The sequence below is a fragment of the Bolinopsis microptera genome, chromosome 5, assembly GCF_026151205.1.
Source record: "Bolinopsis microptera isolate Bmic1 chromosome 5, MBARI_Bmic_1.0, whole genome shotgun sequence".
NCBI lineage: Eukaryota > Metazoa > Ctenophora > Tentaculata > Lobata > Bolinopsidae > Bolinopsis > Bolinopsis microptera.
This window is the reverse complement of record NC_087076.1, coordinates 14,538,437-14,552,609: the sequence shown is the minus strand read 5'-3', so window position 1 is coordinate 14,552,609 and position 14,173 is coordinate 14,538,437. Positions and strand designations below refer to the sequence as shown.

General features: G+C 39.1%; 1 protein-coding gene across 1 annotated transcript in view; it reads right to left on the bottom strand.

Moving 5' to 3' along the window:
• The window catches only part of LOC134816083 (chloride channel protein C-like), a 47,454-nt gene extending 42,186 nt beyond the window's left edge, over nucleotides 1-5,268 (bottom strand). The window contains exons 1-2 of the mRNA XM_063824822.1: nucleotides 4,789-5,268; nucleotides 4,493-4,595 (exon numbers count right to left, since the gene is read on the bottom strand). Of these exons, the coding sequence (XP_063680892.1) occupies nucleotides 4,493-4,595; nucleotides 4,789-4,932 (247 nt within the window). The 5' untranslated portion in view covers nucleotides 4,933-5,268. The remainder of the gene's footprint in view (nucleotides 1-4,492; nucleotides 4,596-4,788) is intronic.
• Nucleotides 5,269-14,173: the final 8,905 nt, after the last annotated feature.

Sequence of the window (14,173 nt, the reverse complement as noted above, 5' to 3'; positions counted from 1 at the left end):
AGCATATAGATGGATTTGGAGACCATGCATACTTGCAATATCTTGTAGCTGTTTAGTGTAAAGGATGAAAAATATAGGACCAAGAATTGAGCCCTGAGGAACTCCAATCTCGAGGTCACAGAGAGAGGAATATTCACCCTTAACACCAACGATAAAGGATCGATTTGACAGGTAGCTTGCAACCCATTGAAGAATAATACCACTAAATCCATAGCTATGTTCGAGTCGTCTCAAAAGTCTTTTGTGATTGATGGTATCAAATGCAGCTGACAAGTCAAGAAGAAGAAGAACAGTATGACTCTTCTTGTCAACTTGGAGGAGTATATCATTATGTACCTTGAGCACTGCAGTTTCACAGCTCATGTTTTTCCGATAACCTGATTGATTTGCTGCGAAAAGATTGTTCTTATTTAGGTACTCGGAAAACTGTGAGTGGGCACACTTTTCTATAACCTTGGAAATAAAACTGAGGTTACTCACAGGTCTATAGCTTTTCAAGTCGTCTGCATCTAGAGAGGCTTTCTTTAGGACTGGTCGTACTATAGCAGACTTCAGAGCATGTGGAAAATAGCCCTCTTGGAGGGATAGGTTAACTATGAGGGTGATATGAGGGAGCAATTCATCGAGACAGTGCTTGAGGAGCCATGTTGGAAGAGGATCGAGTTCACACGACTTATTATTCATCGTCTTAGTAATCAGGGAAAGAACCTCTGATCGAGTAACTATTCTGAAAGCTGTAGCAGAGCATGGTAGAGAACTATGTGTATCATTAGGCATCTCTAACTCTTTTACACAAGGTTTGTCTTCAGATTGACTATCAGCACTGGACAGGTTTTCCTCTGAGATAGACCCATAAATCTTCTTTACTTTATCGTCAAAGTAGTTTTTGAGACTTTCTGCAACTGCTTGATGCGTGGGCCCAGAAGGGGACTTCCGAGAAAGATCTTTATCCAGAAGGTTATTTATAATTCTGTATGTAGCTTTTGGATCTCCTTTAGCATCTGTAAGTCGTTTCTCATAATAGCGATTCCGTTCTCTAGAGATGATTAAGGTAGTATCTACACAAGCTTCCCTGTAGATTTCTCTATAATCTTGAGCATCAGCCATACCTTTATGCTTCTTCCAGAGTCTTTCAGCAGCTCTGCGCGTTTTACGGGCATCATTGCAGTTTTCGCAATATTAGTAATATTAGTAATATTTGTAATATTTGTAATATTTGTAATATTTTACAGTTCCTCCTATATTTCTGTGATTAATCGCCTGTTTCTGTAAAAAACCAGCTCACTGTTTCATATATAACTGGTCTCGGCAACGTGATTATTGATTACATCTCTTGTTTTTTCATAGTACGTGTTAATAAGGATCTTTAAAATTTTAACGAATTCTTCTGTTTTACAAAATGGCAGAAAACAAAGCCAACATCACAGCTACAGAGTTTATCTACTCTCATAAGGTAGATTAAAGGTTTTGTAAATCGGCCGGTGGTAAGTGATTTAATTGATAATTTTGTGACCAAAATGTGATACTAAATTGTCTCTCGTACTCTCCCTCTCTCCCACTCTCGTTATCTGTCCCTCCATAACAGATTAACGATATAATTATGTAATTTGACAGTGGACCTCAAGAATTACTATCAAATATTATTATAAGATATATGAGGGGCACTCAGAATTAAATTGCGGTGTGTTTGGCAAGTTCATACTTTCGAACCGTTTTTACTATGAAAATGTAATGTGTGTTTTCGAATATAAAAGGCGGGTTTATACTTTTGCATTTCAACTGCGATAGTGAAGTCCCGGCCGAAGGCACGGGTTACACTAGTATACATATATATATAGACGGGCGGTTCGAACTACCACATACTGTTTCATTATAATTCTCTCCGGGAATTATATCCTCGAAAAGTCGTGAACACTGGTAACTAATAATTTCCCGCAAGGTTTGCCAAAGGAACTATCGGGCTAAGCACTCAACAGCCAAGGTACTATTATAAGTCATGATAGTGTAGTTTTGTATGTGATTTTGTCCATCTTCGTCACGCTCCGTCTTACACAAATACATAATGCCTCATTCAACCGTGGCACTGACCTTAATCACCAAGAATACTAACAAAAGAACTTCTAGAAGTTTATATTATGTAGTACACATATAAATAGTACGTATAGAAATATGGAGCGTTTGTGGACAGAACAGTATAGAAGGTTTGTGATGTCATTAAGGTCTATAGAGGTATATAGATCAAAAACAATTTCGGTGGACAAAAGGTTACGTATGTTCAAAGTCTGTGTGTTTTAAACATTGTAGTGTTAGTAGGGAGTAGCACGGCTCTCGACAGTCTGAATGTTATGAAGTAGAAACTGTATTTGAATAAGAGAGACAGAGACAGAGACCTGGATCATTAAGGCAAGAGCAGTTGCCAATAATTCATATTTAATTAGCTAATTTAATAAATGTTAGAGAGCCCGGGTAGAACGCAATCTATAAAACCTTTTATACTTTCATCACCACATTCTGTATCCTTGTGAAGATCCGTAGTTAGAGGAAATGAAATTCTAAAATCCTGTAATTTTCTCTCGAATGATATTTGATAGCACTATGAGCGACTCAAAGTTGTAGTTTGCTTTTTCTACGTGGAGTCTTAACATTATCTAGGAACATCTCTTTTTGGTGTCTCGAATCATTGAGATTTAGTTTTTGATCAGGGCCGTTATCAACTTTATGCATCAAGGCAAAAAACTGATATTATGATTAACATCCTGAACTGACATGGATAACATGAGAAATGCTTAGTCGGTAAGATACGTTTTGACACTTAACATTTAATAACATTATCTAGGCACATAGATGGATCTCTTAGCTGAAATACCTTACAAGAACAGTCCCCCAAGTTACTTTGAATGGATTCTGTTAGTTACATGGTCAACCATCATCGTCATCCTCTCCACAACAGGAAACATTGTTGTCCTGTTAGCATCAGTCAAGTACAATGCCATCAAACTGGACGACATCTCTGTGGTTCTGATCACAAACATAGCCATCGCCGAGCTTGGAGTAACCCTCTACATTGCATCCACCCTTCCTGGCATCATCACAAAACACAACCTCTACAGCGATCTTTTCTGCATCTTCTCCAAAACCTGGTTCTACACATGTATCTTAACAGATATTGTTCTGTTGACAGCTCTCAGCATTTGCAAACTTATGTGGATTTTGAGACCTCTTCAATCGCTATCTCGGTCAAAGAAGAATGGACGAATAATAGCATCATTGATATGGTTACTGATGATCTGCCTCACTGCTGGAACTACTATTTACAGGGAGACCATTAAAGACAACAGGACGGAGTTCCATAGTGCCGTCTACCAATGTTCCCGGGAAAGCTACGACAAGAAGCCTAACATTATGTTTAATGTGATTGTTATGGTATTTAATATAGTTCCTCAGTTAGTCATAACAGTGGCAACAGTATGGTTGCTATGCTTAGTAAGCAAGGTTGGTGCTTTGCACAAACAGGGTTCAATCACCATACTTTTAGTTTGTGCTCTGTTTTTTGTTTCTCATGGACCATATGGTTTTCTTTACCAAATACTAAAGAGATTTCTAGATGGAAGCTCTAGCAGTTGGTTTAGTGTATTTTACCGTTGGTCTTACTATATTGTTTATCTTAATTATGCTGCAAATCCTTTCATATATTTTGCATCCATCAGCAGTTTCAATAAGTTTGTTAAACAAAGATTTTACAAGTCTAAGAGGAACACAAGTCTGAGGAACACAAGTCTGAGGAACACAAGTCTGAGGAACACAAGTCTGAGGAACACAAGTCTGAGGAACACAAGTCTGAGGAACACAAGTCTGAGGAACACAAGTCTGAGGAACACAAGTCTGAGGAACACAAGTCTGAGGAACACAAGTCTGAGGAACACAAGTCTGAGGAACACAAGTCTGAGGAACACAAGTCCGAGGAACACAAATCTGAGAGGAACACAAGTCTGAATTGCACTACGTATAGAGCTAAAGTGGGCTCACTACAGCCAAGAGAGAGATTCTATTCAAAAAGAGGGACACACAGTCAACGAAAAACAATCATGATTTGATTTGAAACTTTTGCATATAGTACATACAATGCAATCTAATAATTTAAACTTTTTGCAAGTATGAGTGATTAATATTTGAGTAATTGTAGATTAAATACTCATACCAGTTTGTCATTTCTTCATTTGTATTTTTTTACTTTCATTTAATCATCTGATTTCTTAGAACTATTGTGCAGTACTCTATTAGTGACAAAATTTTTTAAGTGAAACAAATTTTTTGTATGTTTTAAATTTTTTTGTATGTTTTAAATTTGAGATTGTAATTATTGGTTTGATGAGCTTAACAACAATCATGCAAATTATCTGTGACGACGATCTCCATCAATGAAAGAGTCAAATAGTTTCAAAACTAACAACTTTACTCTAATATAGTGCATATACAATACTGTAACATTTACCTTGGTGCATAATGAAGGCAGTCAAGCCCACAAGAAAGCCGATGCACCCCATTGTAACCCATCTATCCCACTCAAATCTTGCTGGCTGCTTTGCTACCCATTCCTGAAACGATGACATGTATCATGTTAAAAGATTTCAGTGGTCAACAGATTATATAAGTACAATATTTAGTTGATTAGAAAAATGTTAAGCTGATAGGTCATGATAAAAATATTAAAATAACTGGCTAAAATGAGCTGATATTTGTATAAAGTATTAGAACAAAAGTATAATAGATTAGTCTTTTCAAGTTCACCTTGTAAATTTGGCTATGGGGGCTAAAATAATCAACACTTTCATATTGGCTCAAAACTTTCTTCTCCTCTGTTAGATAGCGATGGTTAACATATCGAGATTCGTAGTCTCTGCCACTTTGGAAGAATCCTGTACTCTCTGCCATCACAATAATAACGAGACTGCTAATTCTTGTAAAATTCTTGTTGATATAATTATAAAATTTGTATCAATTAATGCAACTGTAAAATAAGCTCAGCTGAACATAGTCCTAATAATGAATAGCCTGCGATGTCAATTTTCATAAAGTGACCAGCCAACATTTCTATGATTTCATCATCATATACAGGCGGTAATTAAATAGGGAATTCAGGTGGCAACTTTGGGAAGAGCTTTATAGGGGGACAAATTATTCTAGGAATGCTAGAGCCTAGGATATTTTGATGGAATCTATGATTTTTAAGGTTTTGTGCTAGAGTTGACTGTAAATTACATCAATAACAATTCCATGTCAATAGAAAATTGCCAAATTTGGCTAGTATAGGGTTCAATTAAAACATGAAAAGGGAAATATAAAATGAGTTCAGTCGACAACTATAAATCATATGGAATACAACAAGTTTTTTGTCGCTATGCTATTCTCTATACACATTTTAAAATACTAATCACTAACGTAAAATATTGTCCCACATCCTAGTATCCTAATATGTTTAATTTTCCTGGTAAACTTTATTTTATAGCGCGAATTACATCCCTACAAAAAACACACTTCCCGAATTGCATGTATCAGATCTTTTGTGTTATATACAGGGGGCTAAAAGTCAATATCCATACGTCGGGTCTTACTGGGCCGCGCTCAGCCTGTCATTCCGCCAAATCTTTATTTATGTTAATGAACATAATAGCCTGGGGTCCTCAGGTAAGTCGAGTCTGATACCACCGGGCTGGAGGGTTAATATTAAAAGAAAAAAACGGCGCGCGCTACTTCACACTTTTTTTTCTTTTTTTTCTTTTTTTTTGGGTGCAGCACCTACTGACTTGACTCGAAAGAGCAAGCGACTCAATAATACCAAAGAGTCCTACTGAGGTCCAGATGTTTGCGCCACTATATCCCGGTAATGCAGAGATACATCTGGTACCATTGCAAGAGCAATGGCAGTTGAGTGGGGGCGCCCCTCCGAAGATTGACTACCATAGATCCTTGTGATACGTTGTATGACCCGCCGCGCAAGAAGTGCGCGGCTCCCCCTGTATCGTCGAAGACTATAGTGAAGCGACAGTGGGGTCACCACTTGTAGCGCGATGCACTACTGGGTCGCGCGCGCATCAAATAATGCTTCTCGCAACCACGTATGCAGATCGGAGAGATGCGAAGGATTGACATCGTGAATCAAGGTCACCACGTGATACAAATAGATCCCGTGTGACTATGAAATGAGACCGATCTCGCCCCATTGACATGCTCTTTAGTTAATTGCCAAAGGTGGTGCTGGGCAGATCGCTGGTGTGTTGAGGAGGTTCGGAAAAAGTAAAAAAGATGGTGTGAGTTCAAGGAGATTGTGTACTGTTATGATGCCCGGTAAGTTGCTTTGGAGAACCGGTGCCTGAGTACAGAAATGGTCGAGAAAGAGGGCCTGATTGGATCGTGTGGAGTTGCGTGTGGATGCGTGAGTTGCTTGTCACGTGATCGTGAAAAGGAAAGATAAAGTTTTGCGCGTGCGCGCGTTCCCGGTTTTAGTGAGAAGAGTGAAGCTTTGAATACAAAACTTTCTCGGCGCCCTACGCCGAGTAATGCCTTATCGTGGTCAGGTTGAGATGTCCCATTGGTCTTGTTAAGTCGCGGTCCGGTTGTCCGGTTTAGGGCTATCTATTAAGCCGATTAGCTGGCCTTTATCATAAGATAGGTATATTGGAAGTCGTGAAAAGCCCACGGCGGCATATTATAGGTATAGATTCTCTAGAGGAGCTGTCCATATAATAGTAATATAATATAATATACCGCATAAAGAGTATAGAAGTAAGATTCTTTTATTGACACTAATGCTGCCTCGCGCCACAAAGTGCAATGCGGACAGACATAAGCCCTGGAAGAACCAGCTAAACCTGACAAGGATTCTCGACCTACTTCACACTTGAATAAATTTATTCAAGATAAATAATAAATTTAGACGAATAACATTCGTCAAAAAATGGCGCTAAACAGATTCAAAATAACATATGCAAAATTATGAACCAATTTGTTCATCTCGATAACAAAATTAAGTGGGTAATCGTGCGATCGCGTGATACGACACTGTAATTGGGCCATATCTGCACGTAATGTTCACATAGCCATGTGTATACGCGTACTGCGTGACGCGCTTGTTTCACAAGCTTGACCATTGTTAATGATTTAGCCCGGCGCGCGCTACTTCGTAGCACTTGCAATCGGGCCATTTCGAGAAGAAAGCTGCGCGCGCTATTTCGAAGAAATTTAGACGAGTAACATCCGTCAATCACAAGCGCGCTACTGCAAGCGAGATGGCTCTGGTTAGAGCATCACGTAATGAATAACTTTGTCATGCTTCATATTTTGGTCATTTGAATGTTGTTTGACGATGTCAACTTTTTCAAATTGTTGCTTTGCAACGATCTCGTCAGGAGCAAAAATGCGAAGTAAAAATAATAGTTCGCGCGGCTCGTCAAATCTGAATGTTGATTGACGTTGTGAACCCCTCGACGATGGGTTGACTTCGATGGGTTGACTTCGATGCGAAGTAAGAATGCTAGTTTGCACGGCGCGTTGAAGTGGCGAAGACCTCCAAATCTGAATGTTTCGTGGCACGCCAATCCCGATACGCAGCGCTCTTTTTAAGCTTCAACTTCTTGTACTGAAAAGAGCGAGCAATACATTAGCAAGCTAAATAATTTTAAATGCTGCGTGCTGATAAATGCTCAATGCTGCGATGCACTTCTAGGCTGCGCCGCGCATAAAAGAATGTTTTTCGCAACCATTCCTCATTCGTTAGATCGGTGATGCACCACTGGGCCACACCGGGCTGCAAAAGATTGACATTGTCAATAAAATAAATGCCCTGGGAATCAATCCACCCACTCGTGGTGATATATGTTTGTGTCCACTGTCCTGCTGGTCTTAAGCCTGGATAAGTGCCCCAAAGGTGGTGAATTGGGTGCCAGTAAATCTATTGGGCAACTGTCTCCCTTTTCCAACTGCCTACCGTAATTGACGCATAACATTTATTTACAAATGTTAAGTATAATGTGTAGTGAGTACCGAAGGGGACTGTCTACTGAATATTTTGCCCACTTTAAAGATCCATTCAAAGTTGTCATCTGAACTTTCTATACGACTTACCGCCTGTGTTATGATGATGAAGTCACAAAAATGTCGGCTAATCACTTGATGAAAATTGACATTGTAGGCTTTTCGTTACCACGATTGTGTTCAGCTGAGCTCATTTTACACTTGCATTAATTGTAACACATTTTACAATGATATCGGGCAAAGTTATTACAAGAATTAGCAATCTCGTTATTGTTGTTATTGCAGAGATAATAGGATTCTTTCTACATAACAGATACTATGATATGTTAGACAGTCAGTCCGCCATATCTTTTATCGTGTTAATTATTGTTTGTGTTTGTAAACACGAAGTCTGGGGTCCCCAGGCAAGTTGCAACATATTCTATTCAGCTCCAATGTCTATTTTAGAGTCTACAGACCAGAGTGCCTCTACGGATGATATCCATAAGTATTTACTTTAAATAGTCCTGGCAAATAGATGCAGCAACGTGATGGGTTACGTGCCTTTTAGCTAGAATGACAACCACATCACATACTCAAGAAAACAACAATTTCAAGAAAACAACAATTTTATTTAGTATCAATTAAAGCAAACATAAATATATTTTATATATAACTAGCAGGACCTTTTTACCAGATATCTTAGGGGACTTGGAGTAGCAAGAGAATGGATAAAGGTATATACCTATTACAAAAATACGTCAAAAAGAATTCAGGGTGATACAGGATCGGAGAGTGCAGACCGTAAAGTTTACGCACCCACCCTTGCCTCCTAAATTCTTGGTTGGGTAGGCATTTATGCGAACTTGGTCGTTTATACTCCAAGTCCCTTTGTTAAAAATTAATAAAATTTATCTCAGGAGTTAACTTCACTCAACAATAATAATATCAATATCAATTTATCGCATAAATTTAATATTATATACTCCTCTTTTTTCTTTACAAAAAATCAGCCCACCCTAAAAATAATACACAAATCTACTTTAGACAAATTAATAAAAACAATATTTGTCTCCCCTTGCCCAGTGCAGCCCATCCCGCTTCCCCGCCCCTCCATTCCCTTGCCCTTTTGCCCCTCCCATGACACCAAGCAAAAAACACATCACAAAAACACATTTTGCATTCATCTGATAAGTCTATGTTCTTCTTTTTACTTTAAAAACTGCTCATCTTGATTTCAAATTACTTTTCTTCTTTATATCACTCACTCATATGTCAAAACTCTTTTACTCTCATCATCTTATTTTCAGGCTGCTGGCTGGTTCTATGGTGCCCTGGTCCCGATCTCATCATGTGCTCCTTGCTAACCATACACTAATGCAGAAAAACACAGAAAAGAAAACTCTATCCTCTGGATCACCCACCCAGAAGTCCTCGAACCTACAAGCCAAACGTCGTCAAAGCCAACGTGGTGTAAGTCCTCTGGCGAAAGGAGGACAAGCCAGTCCCCTCGCAAACAAATCTACTACTCCCAAGTCAAGTTCAACAAGCTCCAATGAGCAGAAAAACAGTAGTGATCAGACGAAGAAAAAGTCAGAATCTACTAAAAAGACCTCTTGCCCATGTAGCAGTTCCCTAGACGGAAAAGACTGGGTAATACAGTGCTCAGACTGTAAACAATCATGGCATGCCTCTTGCGGTAATCTACCTGGTACCAATAAACTCTCCCAGGGTGATTTAGACTGCATCAGCCAAAAATGGCTATGTCCCTGGTGTTACACTTGCATCTTTCCTAGGCCTAAGAACCACCCATCTGCTAAAAAAGAAAAAATTCTTGCTGAAGAAGCCATTACCTGTGCCACAGCAGTTCAACTCAACGAGAGCACCCTCCTGGAAAATTCATTGCTCCAGAAGATAAGTGAATCAGTTAAAGAAACCATTGAAAGGTCAATTCCGAGCGTCGACATTACATCCCTGAATGCTCGACTAGAAGACCTTAACAATGAAATTCAGGAGTTCAAAGGAAGAACAAATGCATCCCCTCAGCTTAACTTCAGAGAACAACCTAGACCTGTTATTCCATCACCCACCAAAAGAAATCTAAAATGTCCTGAACAGCCTTACGAGCAGTACAAAGAGTTATACCTGACAGACAAGGAACTGAGCAGTGTAGGAGACCTTCTAGGTTATCTGAAGGACTCTGGAGACTTCATCGAAGAGAATGGCCACAGCGTCCGGCTGTATGGAGAGCCCTACAGCTACACTGGTTCCCAGCCCCCTAAAGAACACGAGCCTATCCCACCTGAACTTGTTTCTATTATTGACAGGTTCTCCTCAGAACTACAACTCGAGCACATGCCAAACTCGGTCCTTATTAACCACTACCCTTCCTCAGACAGACTCTCTCCATCCCAAAGCTACCTAGCTATGCATTCTGATATGAATCCACTATTCTTGCCAACTCGAAAATCGTCACGATCTCAATTGGTGCGACTAGAACTGTGCTTTTTGAATCCAAACAAGACAAAGACCTAGATCCTATTGAGCTTGATGTGAAGTCTAACTCACTTTACACTATGACAAGGTCTTCACAAAATTGGTACCGCCACGGTGTGCCAAAATTACCTGATGATAACCCAACAGAGGAGAGATTTTCGATCACCTTCAGATCTCTCAGCAGCCAGTCTCGACGAAGCATCGTTTTAATCGGTGATTCGAATACCAAAGATGTCAACTTTGGGGATGGTGCAGGTAAAGTTGGTCATTCCTTCCCTGGTAAACGAGTCAAGGCTGCCCGTGTCAAAGACATCGATCCACACCTGTGTGCTGGATTCTCCAACGCTTTCCTTATGTGTGGTACCAACGATCTACGCTGTGAAAACGTAAGAAATGTCTCAGATATCCACGAGACAGTGTCGACTTTAAAGAACAAACTAACTGAAATACGTCAATTGTGTCCACTTACTAACATTTTTGTTGTACCTGTTTTACCATCAAGAATCCATGAAATGAATAAAAATATAATGCTCTACAACAACTTGGTACAGGAGATGATAAAGAACTGTTTTCCTAATATTTGGTTTCAGGGTATGTATGGTTTTTTAGATAACAATAAGCTATTATCGGTTAAGTTCACTAGGGGTAACGACACGATTCACTTAGGAAGTAGAGGTTTAGCTAAGTTTGTAAGCCACATGAAAAACTGTGTGTTTCTGAAGGAAAAGGTGTCTAGGGAGTCAGCACAGAGGGTTGGATCCACTGGTCCAACCTAACCGACACATAACTATGATCATGAAATTAATTAAGGAGGTCTGTGAGCCATGCTCAAGGCCCATCAACATTGGGCAGCCCCTACTGGAATGTGAAGCCTGTCGGACAGCTATTCATACTAAATGTTTTAAAGTAGCAGGTTTCTGCCCCACCAATGGTCTATGGGTATGTAAGGTTTGTTCACTGAACGTGATACCACGCTACAACCCCTTCTCTGGGATGATTAGTGATGGTGGTGATAAATTCTACGATGATGAAGGTGGATGTGATGACGAAACTATTCAAAAAATTTCGAATGTTCTAGACCAATGTCAGAGCTACTCTACAACTGATCTTAATAGGGTAGTCAGGGAGCTTCAAAACTCATGTAATCCTTCATCCACACACTCAAAATTCACATCCTACTTTGTCAACTTAGATGGTAACAAAACCAACTTCGATTGTCTTAATGTTGAACTCAAACGGATTGAACTAAATTTCTCTGTAATTGGTATCGCTGAAACAAACACAGATGAACCTCTTAAAGAACTATACAGAATACCGCAATACAACAGTTTTTATCAGGTCACTCAGGAGAACAAGCTGAAAGGGACTGGTGTTGCCCTGTATGTAGCAAATCACCTTAATGCAGAAGTCATAGAAAATCTTGGCTACTGCACGCCTGATATTGAATCAATCTTTGTTAAGATCACTCAATCATCCAGCAAGCTCACACTCATCTCAGGGGTCATCTATCGCCCTCCTAATGGTGACATTCATAATTTCCTTAAGTCATTTGATCACATATGTAAACTCCTCCCTAAATCTGGTGTACGTATAATGGGGGACTTTAATGTTGACCTTCTTAAAGTGAATGGTGATGCTGGTCATGGCAACTATACTCTTTTTGAAGAATGCTTATTTAGAAATGGTTTCGCTCCCGTTATTTCGATACCTACACATGAGAGACCAAATTGCAAACCATCTTGTATTGACAACATCCTCACGAATGACCCTGGTAACTGTGTTCTCTCAGGTTGTATAACAGATAGAATTGGTGACCATGCTCCAACATTTGAATTCACTGACATCGAATTTGAGGTTGGTCCAAAAAGTGAAAAACATGTCCAGTACTACGACTTCAGTAATGCCAACCTTAATAAATTCCTAACCCTACTGAACACTGACCTCTCAAAGCTCCACACTTCTCATGAATTCTCGGATTTTACTAAATTATTTGATCGTGTACTTGATGCAACATGCAAACTTGTAAAGCCAAAAACTACTAAACGGAATCCTATCAATAACCCCTGGATAACAGATAGTATCTCAGCAGCCGTTGAAAAAAAAACATGAATTAAAAGATAACTGGATTACATCTAAAACTAAGGCAAACCCTGATGGAGACCATGTTCTCGAACAAACCTTCAAAGTATACCGAAGGATCCTCAAATCTGTAATTAACTCTGCAAAAAATACTTACTCTTGCAACCAAATCATAGAAAATAAGCACGACCGTAAGAAGACATGGCAGATCATTAATGAACTTAGAGGGAAGTGTAAAAAGACTATAAAACCCTCATTTATAATCGACAACAGAAAAATAACAGATAGAAGGGTTATTGCAAACGAGTTCAACAAATACTTTAACTCAATTGCCTCCACTCTAAATGAATCAATAGCTGACCTGCCTATACAGGCTTCTGAATTTTCAACATTTGAAGACTACCTCCTGCCATCCAACAATAACTCTATATTCCTATCTGACTGTTCACATACTGAGCTCATGGAAATAATTTCCAAGTTGGAAAATGGCAAATCTAGTGATATTCCGATCCGTATAATCAAAAAGTCAGCTCATTTAATCTGCCCTGTTTTAGCCCAACATTTCAACAAACTCATGATGAGCGGGGTATTTCCTGATGTTTTGAAAGTTGGGAAAGTTACTCCCATATTTAAGAAAGGAAACCAAGAGGATGTAGGAAACTACAGACCTGTCTCTACACTGCCTATATTTGGTAAGATATTTGAAAAAGTGATATACAGCCGTATCTACAGTTTCGCTCTGTCACAAAATATCCTTGATGAAAACCAATTTGGCTTCCGCAAGTCCCATTCTACTAGCCATGCTGTTAACTACTCTGTTAGGATTATTGAAGATAGCATAAAAAAACGAAACCATGTTCTAGGAATATTTATAGATTTGAGTAAAGCATTTGATACAATCGACCATAGTACACTCCTAACAAAACTAGATAGGTATGGAATAAGAGGCAATGCAAACTGTCTTATTAAAAGCTACTTATCAAATAGAACACAGTATACAGAAGTCCTTAATGAAAAATCCGAAAACCTTATCATTAAATATGGAGTTCCACAAGGCTCTGTTTTGGGACCGCTCCTTTTTCTTCTATACATAAATGATATTGCCAATTCTTCGGATTTAGGAACCTTCATACTATTTGCTGACGACACCAACATTTTTATTGATGGAAAAACTGTAGAAGAAGCTTATGAGAAAGGCAACAAATTGCTAAGCTGTATAAAAAAGTATATGATCCTTAACAAACTTCACATCAACATGTCAAAGTGCTGTTATATGCATTTTAAACCAAAGGCTAGTAAACCAGTAGAATTGCCAGATTCGCTTCAACTCCATATTGATGGCTTTCCAATTAAAAAAACCAAAGCAACTAAGTTTCTTGGAGTTGTTATTGACGAACAGCTTTCCTGGGGGCCTCATATAACAGCACTTAAACGAAAGTTAAACTATGCCTCTGCCACCTTAAATAGAATTAGGGACTCTGTACCAAAGGAACTCCATAAAGACCTCTACCACACACTATTTGAATCCCACCTCACATATTGTATCTCAGTTTGGGGTGATGCAGCACTCTTTAGGACAGCAAGTATC